The sequence below is a fragment of the Podarcis raffonei genome, chromosome Z (assembly GCF_027172205.1).
Source record: "Podarcis raffonei isolate rPodRaf1 chromosome Z, rPodRaf1.pri, whole genome shotgun sequence".
NCBI classification, from domain to species: domain Eukaryota; kingdom Metazoa; phylum Chordata; class Lepidosauria; order Squamata; family Lacertidae; genus Podarcis; species Podarcis raffonei.
The window spans coordinates 12,860,397-12,885,729 of NC_070621.1; the positions used below are offsets into that span (position 1 = coordinate 12,860,397).

At 44.9% G+C, this 25,333-nt stretch overlaps 1 protein-coding gene across 10 annotated transcripts in view; it reads right to left on the reverse strand.

Moving 5' to 3' along the window:
• Positions 1-547: 547 nt before the first annotated feature.
• GAPVD1 (GTPase activating protein and VPS9 domains 1) overlaps positions 548-25,333 on the reverse strand; it is a 49,838-nt gene continuing 25,052 nt past the window's right edge. For 3 of the 10 annotated variants that reach the window (XM_053374341.1, XM_053374346.1, XM_053374345.1), the window contains 17 exons: positions 23,979-24,119; positions 23,134-23,163; positions 20,998-21,132; positions 19,694-19,813; positions 16,401-16,478; positions 15,871-16,232; positions 14,039-14,126; positions 12,712-12,792; positions 11,618-11,740; positions 11,363-11,492; positions 10,108-10,217; positions 8,050-8,209; positions 7,584-7,771; positions 6,728-6,941; positions 5,622-5,694; positions 3,618-3,815; positions 548-1,591 (listed from right to left, as the gene is read on the reverse strand). In XM_053374341.1, the coding sequence (XP_053230316.1) occupies positions 1,451-1,591; positions 3,618-3,815; positions 5,622-5,694; positions 6,728-6,941; positions 7,584-7,771; positions 8,050-8,209; positions 10,108-10,217; positions 11,363-11,492; positions 11,618-11,740; positions 12,712-12,792; positions 14,039-14,126; positions 15,871-16,232; positions 16,401-16,478; positions 19,694-19,813; positions 20,998-21,132; positions 23,134-23,163; positions 23,979-24,119 (2,372 nt within the window). In that variant the 3' untranslated portion in view covers positions 548-1,450. Of the gene's footprint in view, positions 1,592-3,617; positions 3,816-5,621; positions 5,695-6,727; positions 6,942-7,583; positions 7,772-8,049; positions 8,210-10,107; positions 10,218-11,362; positions 11,493-11,617; positions 11,741-12,711; positions 12,793-14,038; positions 14,127-15,870; positions 16,233-16,400; positions 16,479-19,693; positions 19,814-20,997; positions 21,133-23,133; positions 23,164-23,978; positions 24,120-25,333 lie in introns of those variants that run through there. The other 7 variants (XM_053374343.1, XM_053374348.1, XM_053374347.1 and 4 more) reach the window with 4 other exon arrangements.

Genomic DNA, 25,333 nt, shown 5'->3' on the forward strand with positions numbered 1-25,333 from the left:
GGGGGTTATCATAGTCCATTTATAATTATGTAATGTACAAGCAAAACGCACACAGAGTTACTTATTTTTCTCTCTAATTAAGAACACTTCCTCTCTTATATCCCTTTGTATCTATAAACATAGATATTATAAGCTCCTTGGGGTTGTAAGCTCCTTGGGACGGGGACATGCCCTGTCATTGTAGAAAGATAGCACTATATAAGTAAGAAATGATCTGTGGAGTCCTGCTGTACAGGAAGCCAGCCAGCCAGCCTGGCCTTCTTCATCCTGGATACTTCATTCCACCTCCCCCCAACCCCAATTCCCCATTTTCTTCTCTGCTTCCCCCCACCCCACATCTCCAAGATAGCCAGAGATTATGCCTAGTCCTCAACCAACTGCTTTTAAACACACAAAAGCAGCCCCATAATTTGTATAATAACCCCCCTATATATTTGTTTTTCTTACTGAAAAAAGAAAGAGGAGTGTTATCCTAGATACAACCAGTTTAAAACTACAAACAGCAAAGAGAATGACAAGCCAAAAGACACAAAAAGATTTTCACCCAAATCCTTGGTGTATGCTTTTAATACGAATAATCAAAATATATATTACAGATTCTGGTTTCATAGGGGGAAAGTTCCATTTCGGGTTTGTACAGTATACACAGTATTTCCGAAGGAAAACAAAAACAAAACAAACGTAAGGTTATTGATGTTTCTTTCGCTTATATTTTAAATTCTCTTCAAGCAATCCCGCTTCCCCCTATAAACCCTTAAACATCACCTCTTTTGTGCAACAGATGAATAACTCTAATGCCCTGTCCAAAATTAGAAAGAATGTGCTAATTATGATAAAGGCCATATGAATATCTTCCAGTTTTAGTATATCATTTGGTGAGCATTTACATTTTAATAAATACATTGCTCTTTCATGATTCAAGTTTGACCCCTTCACTTGCTGCAAACTCTCCTCTGTGACTGGTGCATTCCATCTCAACAAGACAAATGAATTCTCGTAAATAAAGATCATTAGAAAGTGCTTACCTTTATTCTCTCCACTCACCAAGTTTTTAAAAAGTTCTAACTAAACTGTTAAGGAAAAAAAATTTTTGACATGGAGGTTGTGGCAGCAGAAAAAATGCCTGGAGATTCCAGGATACTTTAACAAGTGGTCCCTTTTATTTTTATTATGATTTGACACAGTGCTAGTTTCTATGGGAAAGAGGATTCAAAAAGAAAAGGAAGCACACACAACCCAAATAATACCTCAAACCACCCTGCTGGAATTAGTCCAATTAGTAAAGGTTTGTTTGAAAATGCTTGGAACTCCTTTACAGTATTTACACATGGAGGTCTTCTCTCTTTGTTTTCCTGTAGCCTGATGGGCAGAGACCAGGCGTCATACATTCATAAAGGTCCTCCTCTGTGAGCCATTTGGTTCTCAGCAGAGATGCTGGCTGGGTTGGGGTTTACTTGCGCTCGTCTATCGTTTTAATGAACTCAACTGCCGCTGTGAACTGCATCCACCAGTAGGATTCTTCTCCAGTTAAACAGTTGGCGTAGAAACTGCTGATGTACTGGACAGTGGACAACAAGCAGGGCGGATTGGCCTGCAGAGAGGAGGAGATGTATGTCACGGTTGGCAGGCCTGTTGTCCCCAGAGGCCATTGGACTCGAACTCCTATCAGCCCTAGCCAGCATAATTTTTTCCCCACCATGGTGCTTATGTTATGGAATGCCCACCCTGCTGAAATATGAGAGGCCTCCATCTGCATGGGCATCCCGCCTGCTTTTGAAGGCACACCTGTTTACACAGGCAATTCCTTTGCTGTCTCAAACTGAGAGTCCTGTTTTAATTACTGTGTTGTTCTAATGGTATTGTTTTGTTGCATATTTTAAGTAAGAGTATTTGTATTTTAATGTTCGTGCAATGGGTTTTTATACTTGTAAGCTGCTTAGAAGCCTATTGTCATATATGATGGGAGCTCAAGTCCAACAACATATTGAGGGCACCACACTACCCACCCCCTGAATTCTGCCACCTGAAGTAGTAATGGGTAAGGTACCTGCCTTCTGAGGCAGAAGATGGGGGCGCTTGGTTCCTTGGCGGCAGCAGCAGCAAAGTGCAGGTGGCCAGAAGGATTGGGGTGAGGTCCCCATGAACAAGGATACCTTAAGGGGCTGAGGCATTTAGCCCCCTTCCAACCACTTTACTACAGGGGGGGAGGCAGTAGCTAGGGTACACCCTCCCCCCAAAAATGCAGGCTCTCCACCTCAATTCTCTCCCTCTTCCACCTCCAATTTTATTCTGCTTGCAACCTAGATTATAATCTCATTTCTTCCCCACCACTCAAAAAAATAATATGTAGGGTAGGATATGCTGGGAGGGAGGGAGGAACTGTGTCCCTCTCTCCCAGAAGATAATGTTGGCCAAGGGAGAAAGAAGGGGCACTGAAAGGGCTGATCACCGCCCCCCTGCGCCCCTTCTCTCTCCCTCTTAGAAAGAGAAAGAGAGATGGTTTGTCGAGGTTTAGCTCAGAGACGGACCACACACCATGCAGCGCAGGAGGGGCAGGGCCTTCCAGAGAAAGACACTGAACACCCCCTAATTGAACCCTCTCATGAGAAAAGGGTACAGAGGAGTCACGCCTCTGGCCTGGAAGAAGTCAAAGGACCTTAAGCCATACATGCCACCTTGTGGCCCCTGCCAAGGCAGGATTAAGTGAAGCAGCAGGTGGAGGCACTGTGCTTGTTGGAGACTCTTTTCACCAATGACACCCCCCCCCCTCCCAAGGCCTGATCCAGCCACTGGATAATAGCTGCCACAGCAGTTGAACCAGACAGAAGCAGGTAAGGCACAGCATACATGTAAAGCAGGCTCCCCAAACTCAGCCCTCCAGCTGTTTTGGGACTACAATTCCCATTATCCCTGACCACTGGTCCTGTTAGCTAGGGATGATGGGAGTTGTAGTCCCAGAAACAGCTGGAAGGCCGAGTTTGGGGGTGCCCGATGTAAAGCATCCCCCCACAACCAAGAATAATAGGAACAGGAGTTTATGCTGGGAATTGTAAGTTTTTGGGGAGGTATCTTTAAAAGTTGATATTCCTGCATTGCAGAGGGTTGGACTAGATGACCCTTGAGTCTCCCTTCAAAAAATACAATTCTATTATTATAGCCATCTGGACTGGACTGGAGACTAGCCTAAAACAGTATATCCTGCTCCATACCTACTGGATTTTTTCTTCTAAGGAGCGCCCAATAGCCCCCATGACCTTTGCATGGTTCTTGGGTGTGGAAAGCCATCTCTATTGGGCACAGACCCGAACCTTGCAGTTGGGAGAGCAAATGTCCCTTTTTGTCACAGGCTTGAAGCCTAGCCCACAGGTGCTGCAAAATGGCAGATGGGAGACAGGGGCAGGAGGATGGACTGTGTTACTCTCAGCCATGTCTCTTGAATACTCCCCCAGTGCAAACAAAGAGCAGAGCAGGCAGGAACCAGGCTGGTTCACTTTAAAAAAATTACGACACCTGCAGAGAATGTTTCATGTAGGGAAATACTAAAAAGCGGTCTGCAGTCTGAGTTGTTTCATGAGCGAGAGAGGCGCAAGGCTCTTGTGTGGGGACATCAGCCTTACCTTTATGAGAACAAAGACGAGAACAGGGACAAAGTCGTCTGCCCCAGGAACAGAATCTTCGTTTGCCAGGCTCAGCAGGTTCATGATTGTGGAGCACATCCGCAAGACACACTGCAGCTTGTCCCGGGGGGTCTTGTAGGCGCTGATGGTGCGGATCTCAGACTGTGCTGATGGCCATGGTGCTTCGCGGAGGTAGACCTGAAAGGAAAGGAGAAGATGTAAATATGCAAGCTTATTAAAATACCTGTGATTGGTGTAGCATAACAGTTAAAAGGCCAAGCTATGAATCAGAAGGTCCCCAGTTCAAATCTCACCTTGGCTGTGAACTCACTAGGAGGCTTCAAACAAGGCACACTCGCTCTCCCTTGGAGCCTCAGTCTGCAATTTGGAAAATACTAACACTGACTTATCTTACTGGGTTGCTGGAAATATTAGAACTAGAACCTGCGTGTGATGTGCTCCGAATGCTTGAGACCTCTACGCAAATGTTATGCGATATTATAACTAACACCTACTACGTATTTTGAAAACTTTCCTGTTTGCTTTGTATTTGGATCGTAAACAAATTCTGCATGATCATTCCTGAGATCCAGGAGCAAGTGTTCACCCATGGTTGGAAACAACCAGAGGCCTGTTTTGAATCAAGAAGGCAGACTGAAACTTTCAAAACTGCACTGATTCTAACCACTGATCTTTTGGGTTTTTTGGTACAAAACAATGAAGATTTGTAAGGAGCCACCACACAAAAGGCAAAGAAGCTTCCACATGCTGCCAGATAAGAATGGGACATATGGACTTGCTGGGACTACTTATCCATTGAGCCTAAAAGGACTGGATGCACTTAGAAAAGTTAGAGCCACAAGACGGTTACTACTACTTCCAGACTTCACTGTGGTGCGGAGAAAAACTTGTACCAGCAGACACAAGATTTACCCACTCTGGAAGAATGGCAGATGAAAGTGATGGACCATATGGGAATGGCAGAAATGACGGGCAGAATCCGAGACCAGGGAGAAGAGTCGGTGGAAGAAGATTGGAAGAAATTTAAAGATTACTTACAGAAATATTGTAAAATTAATGAATGTTAGAATGATGTTGGATAGAAATTAAGTGGTTTCCAGCTGTAATGTTTTAAGGGAACATGAGAAACAGGTTTAGAAACAGGTTAAAACTTAATGGTAAGGATTTGCTGAACTAACAATTTGAATTGGAATACAAAAAAGAGAGGTATGAGGAGGTCCGGGAAACATGTTAAAGGAAAATGAGAAATGGAAAATCTGCATGTCTTATTTTTTTTTTCTTTTCTTTTTAATTATTATTTTTTCTGTATTTTTGTTATTATTTTTTACTCTGCCTTTTCCTTTTTACTGTTATTGTATTAAAAACCTTAATAAATATTCTTAAAAAAGAAAAAAGAAAAACTTGTACCAGCAAATATTAAGTGATGCAAACCCTTTCATGTACTTACCAATTCAGTCAGAACTAAGACTGAGTTATTGGGTGCTTTTCAGCCTAATCTGATCCCCAAGCCCAGAAAGGGAATGGCATTAAAGCTCACAGGCACACAGCACGGCCTCTAGCTTAGTACTGTCTACACTGACTGGCAGCAGTGGCTCTCCAGTGCTTCAGACAAGAAGTCTCTCTCCGCCCTTCCTGGAGATGCTAAGGATTGAACCTGGGACCTTCTGAATGCAAAGCAGATGCTCTGTCATTGAGCTACAGCCACATGGCCAAACTTTCAACCATACAGGACAATCACTTCCACACAATCAATCTGAATGTTTAGGGAGAAGAGTTCTTCCTTCTCCCAACTCCAGCATATCCAAACTGGCTGTGTGTGTGTGTGTGTGTGTGTGTGCGCGCGCACGCACGCACGCACAAAATTCAATCCCCCGCCCCCATACTACAGTGACAGTCCACACCATTAACTGTCATCTTCAGTCACAAGTGGTACAGTTCAGCCAAAGTCTTACTCTAAGGTGCCATGCACCACCAAGGACTTACCTCAGGAATCTGGAGTGCTTTATGGTTCGCAGTCACCACTTTAGATAACCTCTGTATGTGATCGTAAAGAAGCCTAGAAACAAAGGGGGGAGGGGGGAGAACCAAACAATTTAAGTAATATAGATGGCACAATCTGGGATCTGCATAGCAAGCACCGTTAGGTAGCAGGGGGCTTCCTTATGCAAACTTCAGTTCCTTGCAGCAGCACCCCTTACAAAAATCTGTCCTACAAAAGAGTCTGGGCTGTCAGCCCAATAACTTGTATGGCTTAAGCGCCTAATTGTATTTAAATATAATGCCTCAGTGAAAGTAACATTTTGAGGTTACTGAAGAAGGACGCAAGAACTTGCAATTAAAAAAACCAATCAGCTAGCTTCAGAGACAGATCAGAATATCCATGTTTATCCTGTCTTATTTTGGCACAGAAGAGACCAAGCATTGGCAAGGCTGCCACTTTTCCAGAATCTCAAGCCCTCATTTTCTCTCTTGTTGCCTCTAAGGACAGGGTATATATACAGGGGTGGGGGGGGGAGGGAGAGGTAGATTGGGCCCAATACAGAAGGGGTGGGGAACCTCAGGCTTGAGGGCCCAGTGCAACCCTTCAGGCCTCTCAATCTGCCCCCTGGAACTCTTCCCAAGCCACACCCCTTCTTCCCAAGCCACACCCTCCACTCACCCCCTGTGTGGTTTTGCCTGACTGAAATGTGTCCTTGAACTCTGATAATGCCTCTAAAATGGGTAAGTAAAAAAGAGTCTATTGTACAAAGGTAGGATTTACACCTATTGTTCTGCCCACTTGCTCCACCCACCACTTGCATGCAGCCTCGGAAAGGTTTCCCAGACTAAATGTGGCCCTCAGGCTGGCAAATGAAAGCCCTAACAAAACCCCCAAGTTCAGAACAAGTGTGCAAACTGAACACTCATTTCTTGCAAAGGAAGCAATGCAACAGAAGGAAGCAGAATTAGGGTATTTGAAAAAGCTACAACCAGAAGCAAACTTGGGCCTGCACAGAAGTAGAGGAAGCACACAAGGAAAGGTGGCTGTGGCTTGCCCTCTGCTGCCATTATTGCTCAAGCCTGAAGAAAACCAGCTGCGTCCTACTCACTGGTCACGCAGGATGTCTCCATCCTGGTTAGGGTAGAAGGCCAGTTTGAAGATGCGGTTCATGACGCTGCGCTCAATTGCCAGCTGGGCATCCTGGAGCTGCTCCTCGCTGGCGTTCTGCCAGATGACATCCTGGGCCATTACACCGTAGAGAAACTGGAGGAAGTCCTCAACTTGGGCAGTTTTGTCATCCGCTGCCGTCAGCTTCTGGAAATCTTTGGCAACAAAGCAAAAGGGAGTAAATCACAGGGCTGGGGAGGGAGAAGCACACCCTCTCTCCTCACACACAACATAGGAATTAGAAGCCGCTCCAAAATTACAATCCCCATGTCTTCTCCAGGAAAGCCATGACATTTGAACTTGGCAGTTCATGTGCACCACTATTCCCTATGCAAAGAACCTGCACACATTGCAAACGAGAGCTGGCCAAGAGCACTTCCAAGGGAGAAATGTTTAACTGGATCTGCACAAGAACCAAGACCAGCAATACATACCACATGGGCCCGCTGCTTCCTATTCCATGACTGGTTCCTGCCTTCTCTGCCTACCTTAGAACATCAAGCAACTTGATGTCACAGAGTGGGACTAGAAGCCCCTTCTGTAACATCGTAGCAGCTCAACCAACTGCAGCAAAGGTTTCCCCAATGGCAGACTAAAATAAATTTTATTTCTGCCCCACTCTTCCTCCAATTAGGAGTCTTCCCCTCACCCCTTTTATCTTAATACGTCTTGGACCATTCACTAGGGTACAGCCAATGGCCCAACGTCACCCAGTAAATCTTTGAACCAAAGTGTGCCTGGCCCTACACTGCATACATCCCATTTCATCTCTGTGCACAATGCCAGGAGTGGCTTACCTTGAATGAACGCCCTTATCTTTGACTCTTTGCTCTCCAGCAAAAGCCGCACACACACCGTGGTGAAGTATCGGTTTGCCACTTCTTTGTCTCGCAGGACTCTCTGCAACAGCCTTTCCAGATGGGCCTGGGTGGTCTGTAGACCCTGGCGGCACTGCGTCAGGTAGGCAATATAGGGAGCCCTTTTCCTGGGATTTGGGGGTAGGAAGAAAGGGGTTGTACAACTCAATGACATCTGGAAAGTGCAAGTTTGGGGGAGGTGCTCCAAGCTGTTTAGGGTGGCTTCAAAGCACCTGCCCCATGAGAAGTGACAGCATAATTCTACTCCCAAATTTATATGAGCGAGATGCAGACAAAATGCTGCCCTTGTTGACTTCCTGGGGGCATCTGACTGGCCACTGCTGTATTAGATGGGCCTGATCCAGTAGGGTTCTTCTTGTGTTCTTATGGAAGGTAAGGGATTTACCTGTAATCCTCAGCAATTGAGGCCAGCAGCTTGCGGCAGGTCCTGTTGTCAAAGCGGCCAACACAACGCATGGTCTCCTGGATCTGAGCCATCAGGTTCTTGTCCTGAAGGTTGATGGCTTCGGCTAGCTGGACTTTTAGGAAGCATACAATTTCATTGTCTGTTCAAGATGGTGGAAAGGGGGAGCGGAAACCGAGTGAGTAAAGGAGAATTGTGGTAATACCCCCCCCCCCGAGTTGTGGCCCTGTGGGATCGCCCCCTGCTGTCCTCCCTGCCATCTTCCGGGGCACAAGAGATAGACTATATTTGGCAACACTTTGCTTTCTCTCATACTCTTCCTAGTCTACGTTTCACACTAACACAATAATAATAATAATAATAATAAATTTTATTTATATCCCGCCCTCCCCAGCCGAAGCCGGGCTCAGGGCGGCTAACAACAATCAAATAATCAAACAATCAAATAAACCAACATTCTAAAAATATTTCATTATAAAAATTAATTAAAATCAAGTTAATGGCAACCATTAAGCAAAACTCTGTGCAGGTTGCCAGAGGAGGGAGTCAGGCTGCGCCCTGACCAAAGGCCTGGTGGAACAACTCTGTCTTGCAGGCCCTGCGGAAAGATGTCAAGTCCCGCAGGGCCCTAGTCTCTTCTGACAGAGCGTTCCACCAGATTGGAGCCGCAGCCGAGAAGGCCCTGGCTCTAGTTGAGGCCAGCCTAACCTCTCTGAGGCCTGGGACCTTCAGGATGTTTTTATTTGCAGACCGTAGGTTTCTTTGTGGGGCATACCAGGAGAGGCGGTCCCGTAGGTACGAGGGTCCTAGGCCGTATAGGGCTTTAAAGGTTAAAACCAGCACCTTAAACCTGATCCTGTACTCCACCGGGAGCCAGTGCAGCTGATATAGCACCGGATGAATGTGGTCTCGCAGCGAAGACCCCATAAGGAGTCTCGCCGCGGCATTCTGCACCCGCTGGAGTTTCTGGGTCAGTCTCAAGGGCAGCCCCACGTAGAGCGAGTTACAATAATCCAGTCTGGAGGTGACCGTCGCATGGATCACAGTGGCTAGGTCAGGGCGAGAGAGATAAGGGGCCAACTGCTTAGCTTGGCGGAGATGAAAAAATGCCGCCTTTGTTATAGCTGTAATCTGCGCCTCCATAGAGAGGGAGGTATCGAAGATTACACCCAAACTCTTAACGGACGGTGCTGGCACTAACTGCACCCCCGCAAGAGATGGGAGTTGCCCCCTCAACACACACACATACACACGCTATACCAGCCTTCCCCAACCTGTTGCTGGATTAAAACTCCCATTATCCCCAACTGATTATGCTTGCTGGGGCTGATGGCAGTTGTAGTCCAAAATTTCTGAGGGGCACCAGGTTGGAGAAGAATGGTCTGCCTAGTTACCAGCAGGTGACTTGGTCATGGTTGCTGATGGGACATCTGGTTCAGTAATACCTAAAGGCCCACTATGGAAAACTCATGTTACCAACCCCTGTTCTAAGTGACAAACTGTGTGTCAAAGAAGTAAAATAAGTTTGACTTTGATATGAGTTATATATCCAATGTTAGTCCTACTCAGAGCAGACACGCTGAAGTCAAAGGATTTATGTTAGTTATGTCCTTACTGCTGGGTAAGTGTTTAATAGTTATTGTATCTGGATTCATTTAAGAACCATTAAAATTTTGTTTTTAAAAAAGTTATGTCCTTTTGTTTCAATGAGTCTACTCGGAGTAGGACTAGCATTAGAGAACACTGGTTCATTGACCACAGTAAAGAGATTAACACTAAAATATAGCTCTAAGCATTGTATAACTTATACCCTGAGGCTTTATGATGAAGGGTGGGTAAGATATCCAATAAACTGAATAAATTTTCTCAAATTTTCCACTTTTCCTCCAGGGGGGACGGGGACACCACCACCCTGTCCCTGCTTCAAAATTTCCAGCAATTTTACACATTTCTAAGTGGTGTCATGTGTCAAGTGTGCCTCTTGCTTTAAGTGTGGTTGTAGCTATACTAGAAGTCTAAAAGTCAAAAGAGGTCTTTTACCTTCAGGGTCCGTATGATCTGGAAGGCCGTTCCTCGTTGAGTGGGACAACATAGGGAAGGCCACAGAATCTGCTGAACAGAGGGCAAGCCGCAGTTTCTTCTTTGCATCTCTGGGAGGAAGGGGCAGAGGGGGAGAGAGAAAATATTCATTTCTGCCTTGAATTTTCATATAAACACCAAAATCAATATATTTTATTTCAGTGGCTCCCAAAAAAAGAGAGAGAGGTGGTGGTGGACTCCAGCACCTCATGTGAAAATGCTTATTGTCTAATACAAATCTGCTCTCCTCCCTTTTCCAACAGGAAGGAAGTTTATACAGTGGTACCTCGGGTTACAAACACTTTGGGTTACAGACTCCGCTAACCCGGTAGTAGTACCTCAGGGGTTACAGACTCCACAAACCCGGAAGTAGTACCCTGGGTTAAGAACTTTACCTCAGGATGAGAACAGAAATCACATGGCAGCAGCGGGAGGCCCCATTAGCTAAAGTGGTACCACAAGTTAAGAACGGTTTCAGGTTAAGAACGGACCTCTGGAACGAATTAAGTTCATAACCAGAGGTACCACTGTTTTGTGAGCCATTTGTTGGAATCCATTTTTGTAAGGTCTAACCCCAAATCCCCTGGAAGAATACACCAGGAGAGGAGGATAGATGCCACAGGGCCCTTCCCATCCCCCAAAAGAGCAATTCAAGTCACTTGCCTTCATGGTGATGGAAGAGCCTAGAAAACCAGTAGGCAGTTTCCACTCTCAAGTTACACACTGGAGAATTTCTAAGCAGAGCTTCCAGAAGCAGGGAATGTTATTCAGCATAGAGCTAAATGCCCGCCGTGTCTGCCCCTATACATCGAACAGCCTTAGTGTTTGGGCTCATTTATTAATATTCCTACATTTATACCTCACCTTTGCTTTGATTAGAGTACGTGGTTCACCCTCCCATTTTATCCTCACAACCACTCTGTGGGATATGTTAGGGTGAGAGTGTGCTGCTGTTCCCCAAGGCTCGGCCATGGCAGAGTTGGAGGATTCAAACTGGTGTCTCTCTGAGTCCTGGTCCAACACTCTAACCGCCACACTAGAGGCAGAGGATTTCCACCAAACACAGAATCCTAGACAGTGTTTGGATCTAGCCTTCTTCCCAAAGTCCCTTTGTCTACTGCAGTGAACATCTCTCTCTCTCTCTCTCTCTCTCTCTCTCTCTCTCTCTCTCTCTCACACACACACACACACACACACACACACAGAATCAAGCTACCTGTAAGAGAAAGCCGAATCCTGTGGCTGGGCTGCTTGGCTGGCAGAATCCGGAAGGTCATCTGCGGATATGTTCTGCAAGTTGTCGTCCCGCACAGAGTCATGGATGCTCTCGCCATCTCCAATGGCATCTAAACCCAGCCCACCAAATGAGCATAGAAAAGTTAGCGGTCTCCCATTAGCCGCAGGTAGCAGCCATCCTCTTCCCCTCATTACTTGAAAACTATGATGGCTGGGGGCAAGAACAGACTCTCACCTGCATTGTCATAGGTCACTACAGCCCCCTCATTGGGGCTGGTTCGCTTAATCGCATTCCTGTACTTGTCCAGGATGTCCTCCGCTGCCTGGGCCTGAGCGCTCAGTCTAGGGCCAGAGTCATCTAAAATGTCAAAAAGAGGGGGGGGGGTGAGAAGCAGCAAGGAATTAACGTGGGGGTGGGCGTTGGTCTCGAGTAGGCAGTCTAAATACCAAAGGCATCATGCGGTGGATGAAGTCATGCAGCCACTACAGACATGATTGAATGTGAGAATACAGAAATGTGTCATTGGGGGTTTCTCCCAGCCATTTTGCTTTCCCCATTAAATCAAATGTGTGGGAAAGATGGCTGCAGAAACACAGGTTTTTGTTTTTCAAAAAAATAATTTCTTGGTTTACAAAAGTACGTGCATTGTCTCTTTTTTCAGGTTGTAAAGTCTTTTCTACAGACCAGTTACATTTGATATGAGACATTAGTGTTGTATACAGTATAAGTTTGAGGAAGAAGAGAGAGGTGGGATGGTGAAACTTACATGCCAAAACACAGATTTGAGGAAAGAACTTTTTTTTAACTGGTTCAGAAGGTTTAGACTCCCACTACAGACATTCATTGTGGTTATAGCAATGAAATAACTAAGTACAGCATTTTCTGGTTCAAACACACACAAAAACTCTTCATATTATCTGGTGTCCTGTTTATTAGTTTCCCCTTGTGTTTATTTTTAGATTATAAGCCTGCAGGTAGGGACTGTCTTGTGCAGATTGTATGTTGGCTGCTTTGGGAGCCTTTTTGGTTGAAAAGTGGGGTACATAAACACTAAATAGATAGATGCAAGTTGCAGTTCAACATTATCTGGACAGCCACAGGCTCCACACCCCTGGTTTAATACAAGCCATCTGCGTGCAGTGAAACACAAAAACACACACATATACAGCCTGAAGTGATGCAGTTCTACAGATTTGCCCCAAGATGAGTGTTCTCATGTAGTAAGTATAGGTAAATCCTATCTGAATCCCTAGACAAGGATTAAGAGTCCTTGAGATCTTCTTTATTTAAAGTCAACCATGTTATAAAATTCAGCAGCAACTACTAACCTTGAAGAGCGTTGTATCTATCAGGCACAAAGTCCTCTTTGTCCTTGTCCTGCTTCTCTTTTTTTCTAAATGGGATGGGAGCTGGGGATGTGGGGAAGGCGGAAAGCAGAAGAATTTTAATTTGAAATAGGAACTTCTATGACAGCTCAGTTTGCACAAGATTCCAAAAAACATTTCACCCCATGGTAATGAGAGAAAGGATCTGAAGAGTGAGAGGGAGAGAAATTCTGTGAACTGCCCAGAGACCACCAGGTATAGGACAGTATATAAATTCAATAAATAAAATAAAAATAAAAATACCACAGGTGCAAAAATCCCATGAGAGAGAGCTTCTTCTAGGCATGTTTTGAGTGATATTGCCACAAGTCCAGGTGATAGGTAAACAGGTACATATATATATATATATATAAAGTAACCCACCAGTCTTCCTGCAACAACACTTGAAGCTGAAACAAGGCATCAGCAGGCAAAGAAGCGAACAAGCTGTTTTCGGGGCAAGACAATCAGGTTTTTTTGTTTTGTTTTGTTGTTTTGTTTTGTTTTTTAACTAAAAGGAACTTTCAACAAAAGCCAACTGCCAGTATCTCTACAGCACAACAGAAATTGCTTTAAAAAATGACTATATCCATTATGTTATAAAAAACCTTCAGAATTTAGTAGGTGCATAAGAAATAACACATAATTTACAGGTATCTAAGGGGCAGGAAGACTGAGTATGGTGGGATTTTATTTCATTTAGTTCAGTTTAAGATATACAAGTATCTTTCCCTGTGCCATTTGGAAAAATATGATTGCCATTTAATATATTCAGGTTTTGCATGCCCTTCCTTTAGTTGGATATATCATTGGGTTTTTGGAATTGCTTATTTGCTTCTGTCAACCAGGCAGTAAAAACATTGCTCACATCAATAAGTCAGCACAGTTATTGCAACCCCCTACAACACATGTATGTCGATGGAGAGGACTACCTCACCCAACTAACTAATCAGTGAACTTACTATGCATGTACCTGTTACTTTTTGTAACCGACAAGTCAATAATATGTACTCCATTTGTTGTTCTTGTTTTTATGATATGCTTATGGTATTACTGCTGAAAATCATTTTTTAATTTTTTTAAAAAGAAAACTTGCCCAAGTCCAGCTTTTGAACAAATAACCAAAACTGATTTTTTGCTACCTATTTAGGGTGATATGTTAGGACACTGGTCTTCAACCCACAGCTGAGTTGTGGCCACAGGAACTGCACTGCCACTAGACAAATGCACAGTAGAAGAAATTAGGCATTATACACATAACTTATCTAAGAAGTGAGATATAAAACCACACCTCTGGGCATAGCTGAAACAAAACGTTTCCTCCACCATGGTTTGTTCCGGTCAGATTTCTCATCGTCGCTGTCTTTGCGATCCTCAACCTGTTTGGGGAGAGATGTGTTGAGTCAGGTCTAGACTTTAGTTAGTTGAAATCAATGGAACCTGAGTCATGAGTATCTTTTCCTGTTGATTTTTCAGCAGAAAAGTTGAAATAACTACTAGATCCAACCTGCTGTTTTCATTCTGCCTTATCCGATTCTGTTGAATGTTAATAAATGTTAAACTCTGGTTGGAGGCTTGTAAGAAGCAGGATTTTTTTTAAAAAAACCATAGGGTTTTAAAACCAAGTAATCAATTCAAACATGAATTGATTATTAGCATATTTAAATTCAATACTTGAAATCAGGGGGGACCTGGGACCCTCTAGATGTTGCTGGACTTCCACCAGCCCCAGCAGCCAGCACGGCCAGTGGCCAGAGAAAATGGGAACTGTAATCCAACCATGGAGGGTCATGTAGCAGTAGCAGCCACCACTGAAACTCTGCCCTGTGCATGAATCACAGTCCATCCCTTTTGAATCATACAAAGAGGCTGTTGACACATGGACCTATATCTGATAAGAATAACCTGTCTCCTTTGATCAACCGAAAGCACTAGAGCGTTCAGTTCTTTGCTCCGTGTGCAGGAGAGGGAGGGGGCATAGTGGACTCTTCTACCCCTTTATGCAGGACTAAAAGTGATGTTGGTGACTTTCCCCCCACTTGCTCAACCACAAAAGCTAATGGGTGTGTGGGGGACACTCCTCTGAGGTCAAGGGTGACTGACTGTTTAGCCTCTCACAGCCTCATCAGCTTTCCACAGGAGAAAACTGGCAGATTAAAAGACAGGGCAGTGTGGCCTCTATGCTACAAAATCAAAAACACTGAATTCTGTGACTTGTGTAAAAATTGCCAACCAGTTTCTGCCTGGTGCATTCTGCCTTGAGCTACTTATGAAAAGTAGAAAGGATCTATACAAGAGACTGAAATCCCATATTAGTCACACACTTTCAAACATATATTCATAAGGGCTAGAAGCTTGCTTCTTAAACCTCTGAAAGGACTAAAAGCTTAATAATAATAATAATAATAATAATAATAATAATAATAATAATAATAATTTATTATTTATACCCCACCCATCTGGCTGGGTTTCCCCAGCCACTTGGGTGGCTTCCAACAAAGTATTAAAATACAGTGGTCTTGCTTCAACTTGCTTCAAAGGGGAAAGAAACCCTTGGGATTCTTAGGAATTCTGCAGCCAACACCACATTTTGTGGCTTTTCAGTACTCCCACCAAACTGTAATGTGTATGGAGTTAAGAACAAAGGACTTTAAAATTAAGTCTGCGGGATCAGGCCAAGGCCCATCTAGATCAGCATCTTGTTCTCACAGTGGCTGAGCAGATGCCTGTGGGAAGCATGCTGGATAGGAGTGCCACAGCACTTTGCCCACCTGGGATTCCCAGAAACTGATATTCAGAGAAACCATGCCTCTGACAGTGGAGGCAAAACATAGCCATCATGGCTAGTAACTACTGATATCCTTGCCCTCCGTGAATTAAGCTAATCCTCTTTTAAAGCCATCCAAATTGGGGCCATCACTGCTTCCTGTGGAAGCAAGTTTCATAGTTTAACTATGCTCCAGTTCAAGGGAGTTCTAGCTTAAGAAAAAATTGAGGTAGCAACCAAGCTAACACATAATACACACAAAATGCTTTTAGATAGAGGTAAAACTTAATGCATTACTTAGCTATAAAGCCTTGATTCAAGAAAGCCATTGAGAGGCTTAGTTTGTCTTCTCTTACCTCTCCTCTGCAGGAATCTCTGCTAGGAGATGAGGAAGAAGACTGAGAGGCTGTCAGCAAAGGAGTTCCCCCTACACAGCCAAGCACAGAAAGCTCCCTCTCCTCGTTGCCGGCTCGCCTGTTCCAACCAGGGTCACTCATTGGCCTCCGGGCAGATGACACTATATCAGAGCTCCTGCTCCGCACGAGCCTCTCAGGATAGGAATACCGCTGCCTGAACACTTCGGAGTCAATGATTATAGCAGTGTGGGAGCTGAAATTGGGCAGCCTTGCCTCGTTGCCTCCTAGGGTCCCTTCCAGGATCGGGGGGTCTGGCGGGGGGTGTGAAGGTCTTGCATAGTGCACTTTGGGCCTCACCACTGCTGGAAAAAACACCAGCGTCAGACCAAGCAAAGCATTACACCAACGCTGTTCTTTCACATCCCTTTACAGTTACAAGTAACACATGGAAGTTTTGCAGCTATGGAAAGAGGACCAAATGCAGTAACACTACTGTTAACATGCATGTGGCCCACACGCTGCAGGATTACCTTCACTGGAAGACAAGGGATCGAACATGGCAAGCAAGGATTCTGCATGAGACATGGTAGAGGCCCCCTGGCTGGTTCCTAAAAGATGGAGAAGTGGGTTTAAGAAAGTACCAGGAGGATCTTCACTAACAGGCTGCATAGACCCTAAGAAGCCAGAGATATCACCTGAGGTCACCTACTCCAGCATGCTACACCACTCTGACATGCAAAAGGATTTGCCTTTCACTATGGATACTTTAAGGCACGGGTGTCAAACACAAGGCCCGCAGGCCGAATCCGGCCCTCCAGACCTCGTCATGTGGCCCGTGTAGCCGCCGCCAGCCGCCACCTCTTATTATCGCTTTTTTTTTTTTGACACAAGAAAGCTGCCTCTTCAGTGCATGCGCGGCAGCCTACAAGCCAGAGAACATCTGCCCTCTAGCGGCGCCGGCCGTTCTACACAGGAAAACTTCACTTTACATGCATTCAGGAAACCTCCACTTGTTTTTATATTGAGTGGACACATAGTCCTACAGATACAACCAGCCCTTTGAGGGTGACCAAACTGCTGATGCGGCCCCCGATGAATTTAAGTTTGACACCCCTGCTTTAAGGGAAGCGGGTGGCGCTGTGGTCTAAACCACTAAGCCTAGGGCTTGCTGATCAGAAGGTCGGCAGTTCAAATCCCCGCGATAGGGTGAGCTCCCGTTGCTCGGTCCCAGCTCCTGCCAACCTAGCAGTTCGAAACATGTCAAAGTGCAAGTAGATAAATAGGTACCACTCTAGCGGGAAGGTGAATGGTATTTCTGTGCACTGCTCTGGTTTCACCAGAAGCGGCTAGTCATGCTGGCCACATGACCCGGAAGCTGTATGCCAGCTTGCTCGGCCAGTAAAGCGAGATGAGTGCCACAACCCCGGAGTTGTTTGCGACTGGACTTAACTGTCGGGGTCCTTTACCTTTACGCATACTTTAAATCAATGTTACCAGACATTATTCATCTCTCAAGTACTTGGGACAAGTTGCAATCTTTTCCTCATTCCTGGTGGGGATAATCTTGCCAGATTCAATAATCACTTTCATTGGCTCCTGCTCTGAAAGCCCTAATGCAAGGATGGGCTATCAGCAGCCCTTGGCCGGGCTTCAAGAAGTCCTCCCTACAAGTAATTTGCTCAGACCTCTGGGTAAGAGTGACATACCCCTCCTTTGGCTTCTCCTCCCATGCCCACAACCTGAGTGGATATCACCCACCCTCATCAGAGAATTTTGGGTTTCTACTTCAGCACATGGCACAAGGGAGAATTTTTTTCCCCTTAGGGTGAATTTCAGTTTACAGATTTGGGTGCAGGAGGACAACATTCCTGATAGGGATAACTCCCCCTGCTGGGTCTCGTGTCCACTTCAGGTGGAGTCATCCTGTCTCTCCAGACTGAGTGTCAGAATGGAAGAACACCTCAACCCCCAAGAAGTTAAGGAATCCACAGGTACTCAGCACTAGGAATGAAAATACTCATACAAACCGCAAGACGTTAGGTAGAAACTCAAAGGTAACCCCCGCCAAACTCCTTCCCATACAGAACTGCAACCGATTGTAACCTCTGGGTATTCCCTCTTTCCATTTTCCACCTCATAATCCTCTGGCTCATTTTCTTCATCTTCATAAAACATTGATCTGATCATTTTTAATAGTTCAGTCATCAACTGTTTAACAATACCAACGGTCACTGTTTGAAACAAAATTAGTTTTTCCATACTGGAAGCTTCTAATGTTATGGATATTATCAGCCACTCAATCCACCTTAATGTTTTCCCTTTAAAATCACAGTTGTGACTATGTCATCTCAAAGCAAATTCCTTTCTCACAGCTAATTATGGCCATTTGACTTTCACCAGTTCTTTAATGGCAAGAAACAAAAGAAGCATTAAATGTTTTTCAAATACGAGTTCCTATCGTCCATTTTAATCTTTCTTGTCCACCATAAATCAAGCCTTTCCACTTTGCTTTAGACACTTTAACAATTAGTTTCCTTTCTGTTTCATTAACAACAGAAGGTGTCTACCTCATCTGTTCTGAAAGGAAGAGGAAGGTTGCAATTTAAGAATTGTGAGGTGCCTGAAAAAACTGGGTCAAATCCCCTACTACACACTCCCACCAGAACGGGGGAGGGGGGAGACACACAATGAAAAACTAAAGGTGTATGTTAGGGCTGGGCGATGTATTGATACATCGTCCAGCACTGGTTTGTGGATCACATCATGAGAACCATTACAGAATAATTGAACTGGCAATGTATTGCGAAGCACAGCCTTCAAAACTAAAAGGGCGGAATAACTGTGAGTCCTCTGGTGGCTGGCTGGCTGCCTGCCCTTTTGGCTCCCTTTCCCCTCCAATGGCAGAACACTCTCACTCCCAGCCTCGGTGCCCCCCTATAACCATGGTGTCTCTACCCGATGCAGAAATCACAGGTGGGCTGGATAGTTCTGTTGGTTAAAGCGTGATGCTGATAACACCAAGGCTGCAGGTTCAATCCCCATATGGGGCAGCTGCAAATTCCTGCATAGCTGCATATTGCTGCATTGCAGGGGGTTGGACTAGATGATCCTCAGGATCCCTTCCAACTCTACAATTCTATGATTCTCTGATTCTTCCTTCTCCCTCTGTCTAGGGAGGAGTGGAAGGAGTTCACCCTCCAAACACGAGGGCTCGCCTGCCTTTGGGAGGAGGAATTCGCAGTGCACATAGCACACACCTATTAATCTCCATGACTGCTGCTCTGTCCAATCTCCCCCGCTCCACCCTACATAGTTCCATGTTTCAGACATTGTGATATATCACTAAACTGCAATGTTTAGCTGGTGATATACCGCAATGTTGAAAACCAGATAGTGCGTATAATGGAAAACAAAATGGAAGGTGTGATGGTGCTGGAGGGTGGGGGAGGCAGGCAGGGGGAAACATGCAAGACTCATTCAGAAACAACCAAGGAAAAGCAGAAAGTAAAGAGAGGACTGAGATTGTACACAGAAAGAAAAATCCACAAAAAACAAGTACTCAGACAAGTGTTTCTCTCCATACACAGGGAGAGACGTGAAGACCCAACCATGCTTAGCAACATGAAGGGTCAGTCTGGAGAGACAGGATGACTCCTCTCCCCTGGATAAGACACAATAATCTGAAGACCTTGACTACCTCCAGCAGGGGGATCATCCCTAGCAGGAATGTCATCACCCTCCATCTGGTAAATTCAAATGCTTTCAGGACTGATGTTTAAGCTGCCAGGAAAATCACCACGGGGTGGCCCATGCTTCCCCTTACCATGAGCTGTTTCATCCATGTCAGGGCTGGTTACTGAATCCTTCCCACCAAAGTCAGAGCTACACTCGGATCGGAGGTCCTCAATCTTGTTTGGGATGTCTTCAGAGGTTGCGCTAATGCCTTAGGAGAGAACAAGAGACCTCGCTGAAAGGGAAGCCACCAAGTCTGAAGACATTCAGCACAACAGTAACTTACTAGACCATTACAGTGGATATCCGTTCCAGCAATGAATGCATGGGATTTATAGGCCAACAGCCTCCTCCTGCTCTCCACATCTAGAACCCTGACCAGCAAGACCAAACTCTGTAACCTTGAGGAAGCAATCCAAGCCATGCAATTTCCCCTCCTTTATTTTACAGCTGGATTATGAGCTCCTCCTGCTTCAGTTATTCTATGGGAATCTGACTAGTCCAGAAAGAATTATGAAGACAATGAATGCTTTGGGCTTAACTCTTTAATTCTCATCCCCAATTAAAACTTTGAGGAGGAATATATAATTGCATTTCCTTGCCTTCATGCCACGTTATCAACCTCCACACCCCTCTCTGCCAACTCTCACAACTTAGAGCAGGAACTCTCCTCCTCTTTTCAGCAAGAAACACACACAAAGACCACCCTCCTGCAGTGCTTACTGACTTTTCCTTTACCCAGGCACTAACTCTGTCAGGAATCTTAGGCCAGCTAAAATTCTTCTGAGGGTGGTGAGTATATGTCTGGCTTTGAAAGGCTGCCATTTGTGTGGAGTCAGCAAAACAACTCTCACAAGAGCCATCTTAGCATGGAGCCAAGAGGAGAGAAGCAATTTTGAGAAGCTAAACCATCCACTGAAAAAGGACTTGGCCTTCTTATGGATGACAATCCCATATACAAGTTTTACAAAGAGGCCACAAACACATAAGAGACACACAATTAGGAACACAGGAAAGTGCTTTTCATGCCAGATCAGATTGATCTATCTCTGGCTGGCAGTGGCTCTCCTGTCTCACAGGCCAAGAATGCTTCCCTCCTTTTCACCTGCTCCCTGACCCTTTTGTCTAGAGATACTATTGATTGAACCTGGGATCTTTTCACATGCAAAATGCATGCTCTGCCCATATGAGCTAAGGTCACTTTCCCAGTTCTCAAATCCCTGGCATCTCCAACAGCAGGGCTACGGAAGTCGCCTACCTGAGATCTTGGACTGCTGCTGCCATTCAGGATAGACAATACCAGGTTAGATGGACAAGTAGTCTTTTTAGACATAGCACAGCTTCAACTGTTCACATAATGTTCAACACATAATGTGTTGTTTTCTGAGGTCTCACCTGATACGACACTGAGGCCTGGTGTGCTGGGGCGGGAACTGACCTCCCTCACATCTGTGTCATCAGATGTGCTCCCCACCCCAGAGCAGCTCTCAAGCTCCTGCAGCCTCTCCTCTTGCTTTAGATCTGGTGCCTCTAAATTGTGGGTGGGGAGAAATACAACACACAGGTCACCTTCTAGATACAGTAGTCTTGTAATTTTACATCCAGTTTTCACAAATTTCCTACCTTCCATGAACACTTCCCAAACACTGGAACCCCAGTGCAGATGCCACAGAGTCATGTTCAATTCACATGGTACATTGACCTGGATCTCTTGGCCTTATTATCACCCCCACATGAATCCCCTAGACCAGGGAAGGTGAATCTGTCGCCCTCCAGGTGCTTTGGGGCATCAGCTCCAAACAGCATAGTCAAGAGTCCAGGGTATCCAACAACATATGGTGAGCTTCAGCTTGGGGAAGGGCTGCCCCAAAATGTACTCATCACCCTTCCTTGCAGATGCATGTTGGAGATCTAAGTAGCAGGCAAGCTGCCTTTCAGAGAAGCTCCCCTGATGTTAATAATCTCCCCATTGTGGAAAATCTCCTAACTAAAGAACCTCAGAATTCCCTGGAGCAAGGATTCCCAAATTTTGGTATGTGCATCGCCAGTGGTCCACAAGCTTCATTCAGGTGGTCCAGAGCATGTCTGCATTAAATATTCATACTGATTTTAACAGTGTGTTTATTGCTACTTTTATTTCTTCTGTATTGGTCTTTTACTGTATGACAATTTGATTCTAGGGAATTCAAAATACGTAAGAACAAAAGAAACAATACAAATGCACTTAAAAATCACATGGCATGTACCACGGTGCATTACTATCGCTACAACAGGAATAAAAATCAACAAGAAAAATCACTAAGACTCTCAGCAGTTTTCAAGTGCTCCATGAGGAAAATAGTCTGGGATCGATCCATGGCCCCAGAATACAAGGTTTGCGTAGAGAATTAAGGAAACATTTGCATGGGTGAGTAGGCAGAATGGAAGACCAGGGGAGGCTACTCTCCCTTGGGAGGCTTCTAGGTTGCCTCATTTGAATGGCTCCACTGTCTGGAATGAGAGTAGCAACCCAACAAAGGATATCTTCCTCCACCATAAAGGAAAAGAAAGTGTGTGCATGGGTGAGTTAACTGTTGAGAAAAGGCACTACTTGTACTAGTTGACTACAGTTGTCCATACATTGGTAACCTCACGGTTGAAGCACTGCAATGTACTCTCTTTGTGGCTACCCCTTGGGGTTGATCTGAAAGCTACAGCCAATGCAGAACAAGGAAGCTAGTGTGTTTGTGGGGGCAAACTATCAGCAGTATATAATACCTTGCTTGTGAGATTCGTACTGGCTGTCTATTTGCTACTAGGCCAAGTTCAGACGTTGGTACTAACACATCCATCCCTATACAGCTTGAGACCAGGTTACTTAAAACACTGCCTTATCCCTTATACACCCACAGACCACTGCAGTCCGCAGGAGAATCTCTCCTGCAAGTTACAAAAATCTCAAAAGCTCACTCCACAGTAATGCAGAGCAGGGCTTTTAGTGTGGCTTCCCCATTCCGTGGAATAAAAAGCACCCACATGCTGCCCTTTCTGGAAATAATGGAAGTTATTTTTGTTCTGATGGGCTTCCCCAGGTGAATAAATGATCGTTTACTATGAGTGTCCACTTGTCATGGTTTTAGCCTTGTTTTAAATGTATTTGTGTTTTTTATGATGTGTGTAAATCACACATCATTTGGACAGTGTTTTAGTAGGAGATTAATAAATATACAACTATTTATTAATATAGCACCCTCAGCAAAACGCACATTACAGAATTTCATAGGCAGCAGACAGGTCCCTGGCCTGGAAAGAGCTTACAGATCTAACAGGGGTGGAGAGGGGGGGGGGGGAGAGATGGATAGAGGCACCTGCAGCTCCATGTGCTTATTTTATTTAACAAATTTTATAATCCTGCTTACTAGAACAATAGACCTCTAAGCAGAGTACATGACAGTCTCAAGTGTTAATTTAAAATTTCAATAAAAGCACATATCAACAGGCTACATAAATAAATAAAAAATACAATAAAAAGTCAGTAATTTTGAAGCATACCTACTAAAATCACGTGCCTGGGCAGGATTGCTGGAACAAAAAAGGTTTTAGCAGGCACCGAAAACAGTACAATGAAGGTATGCCTGCCTAACGTGCATGGGAGGGAATTCCAAAGCACAGGTGCCGCCACCCTTGAAGCTTAAGCTTTAAATTAATTAAAGTAGATTTAAAGGAATGAAGACAAAGAGAAACGGTTCTGTGTCCACCTCTGGGAAAGAGTTCCAAGCACAAAGGAGAGAGCACAGAAATGTTTAAGGAAGCAAAAGACCTCCAGCAGCTAAGGGTGGTAAGAGTCGAAGGAACAGAGGCCTTGGGCAAGAATATAATTGGAAACAAGGGCCAAGAAGAGATGGAGAAACGTCACAGAGAGAATTAAAAGTTAATGACAAGGGACCATGTCCAACATTATTCCTGCTCAGAGTAGACCCATTGAAACAGCTGGGTGTGACCATCTTAGCTTTGTTAATCTCTATGGGTCTGCTCTAAGTAGAACTTAGCTGGACAGAATCCAGAGATTCTGCCAGATATGAAAGGGATTGGAAGGTAGGGAAGGATTATTTATTTTATTTTGTATACTGTTTTGGCACAGTTGTCCCCAAGCAGTGTACAGGAGACCCACAATAAGAGTAAAAATGCGTTAAAACTATAAAATCAATTTAAAAGACTGCTGAATTTTTAAAAAGTCTCCAGTAAGAAGTTCAACAGAGAGGGGAAGTTCAATATGGAAGTGAAGTTCAAGTTTCCTTAACCAAAGAAACCAGAAGGTAGCATTCCTTCATAATTACAGCCCTACTTGTGTGGGACATACAGACAAATCAGTTATCTTTAAAGCCGAGGAGTCTAACCTGAATCACTTGGTAGCACTTCAACGCTCCAAGCTTCACTGGTGGTTTCCGAGATGGTTGAGCCTGTGCAGGGGTCAAAAAGCACCGATCCTGAACCAGGCAAACACAGCAAGCTTCCCAGCATATTCTCAGCTGCGGCACCTGAGGAAGCAACCCACAAATTGTTAACGGCAGGGAGGTACCCAAAGGCAATTACATCTACCCTTTATCCCTCATGTTAGCTCTGAAAGGATCCATTTTCTGGCTGTCCAGTGGCGAATGTGCAAGAAGCGAAAACCTTATCCACCTGGAAAACATTAAGTTGCTCCTATTCTCACTAAGGGAATGCGGGTGGCGCTGTGGGTTAAACCACTTGCTGATCAGAAGGTCGGCGGTTCGAATCCCCGCGACGGGGTGAGCTCCCATTGCTCGGTCCCTGCTCCTGCCAACCTAGCAGTTCGAAACATGTCAAAGTGCAAGCAGATAAATAGGTACCGCTCCGGCAGGAAGGTGAACGGCATTTCTGTGTGCTGCTTTGGTTCACCAGAAGCAGCTTAGTCATGCTGGCCACATGACCCGGAAGCTGTACGCTGGCTCCCTTGGCCAATAAAGCGAGATGAGCGCTGCAACCCCAGAGTCGGTCACGACTGGGCCTAATGGTCAGGGGTCCCTTTACCTTTATTCTCACTAAACAATATGGACCACCACCCATGAGAAGCTTGCAATCTTTTAAGAATGTAAGAAGTGCCCTGCTGGATCAGGCAAATGGCCCATCTAGCACAGCATTCCGGTCTCACAGTGGCAAGCCAGATGCCTGTCGGAAATTTGCAAGGAGGATCCAAGCACAAGAGCACTCTCCCCTCCTGATGTTTCCAGCTAACTGGAATTCAGAAGGATTACTGCCTCCAACTGTGGAGGCAGAATATAGCTATCATGGCTAGTAGCCATTTACAGCCCTCTCCTCCATGGATTTGTCTAATCCTCTTTAACGTCATCCAAGTTGGTGGCCTCCACTGCTTCTGTGAGAATTAGTTCCAAAGTTTAACTCTGCAGTGCATAAGGAAATACTTTCTTTTATCCATCCTGATTCTTCAACATTCACCTTTACTGGATGTCCACATGAGTTACCCAGATTTCATGTATTACTCAAATTGCATGGTTCCTTCCCACATCATCATCTGTAGGGTTGAAGTGGGCCACTGGCAATGGAAGTGACCACACAATGAGCTCCTGCTTATTACACTTACACCCTGCTCTTCCTATAGAATGCTAAGGGAAATGTCTATGCAGCTCTCTATTGGTTCTTCCATCTAAGCAAATCCTGACTAAACCTGAGTAGCTGTAACCATGTTACTATTATCAGGTGCTGTCAAAAC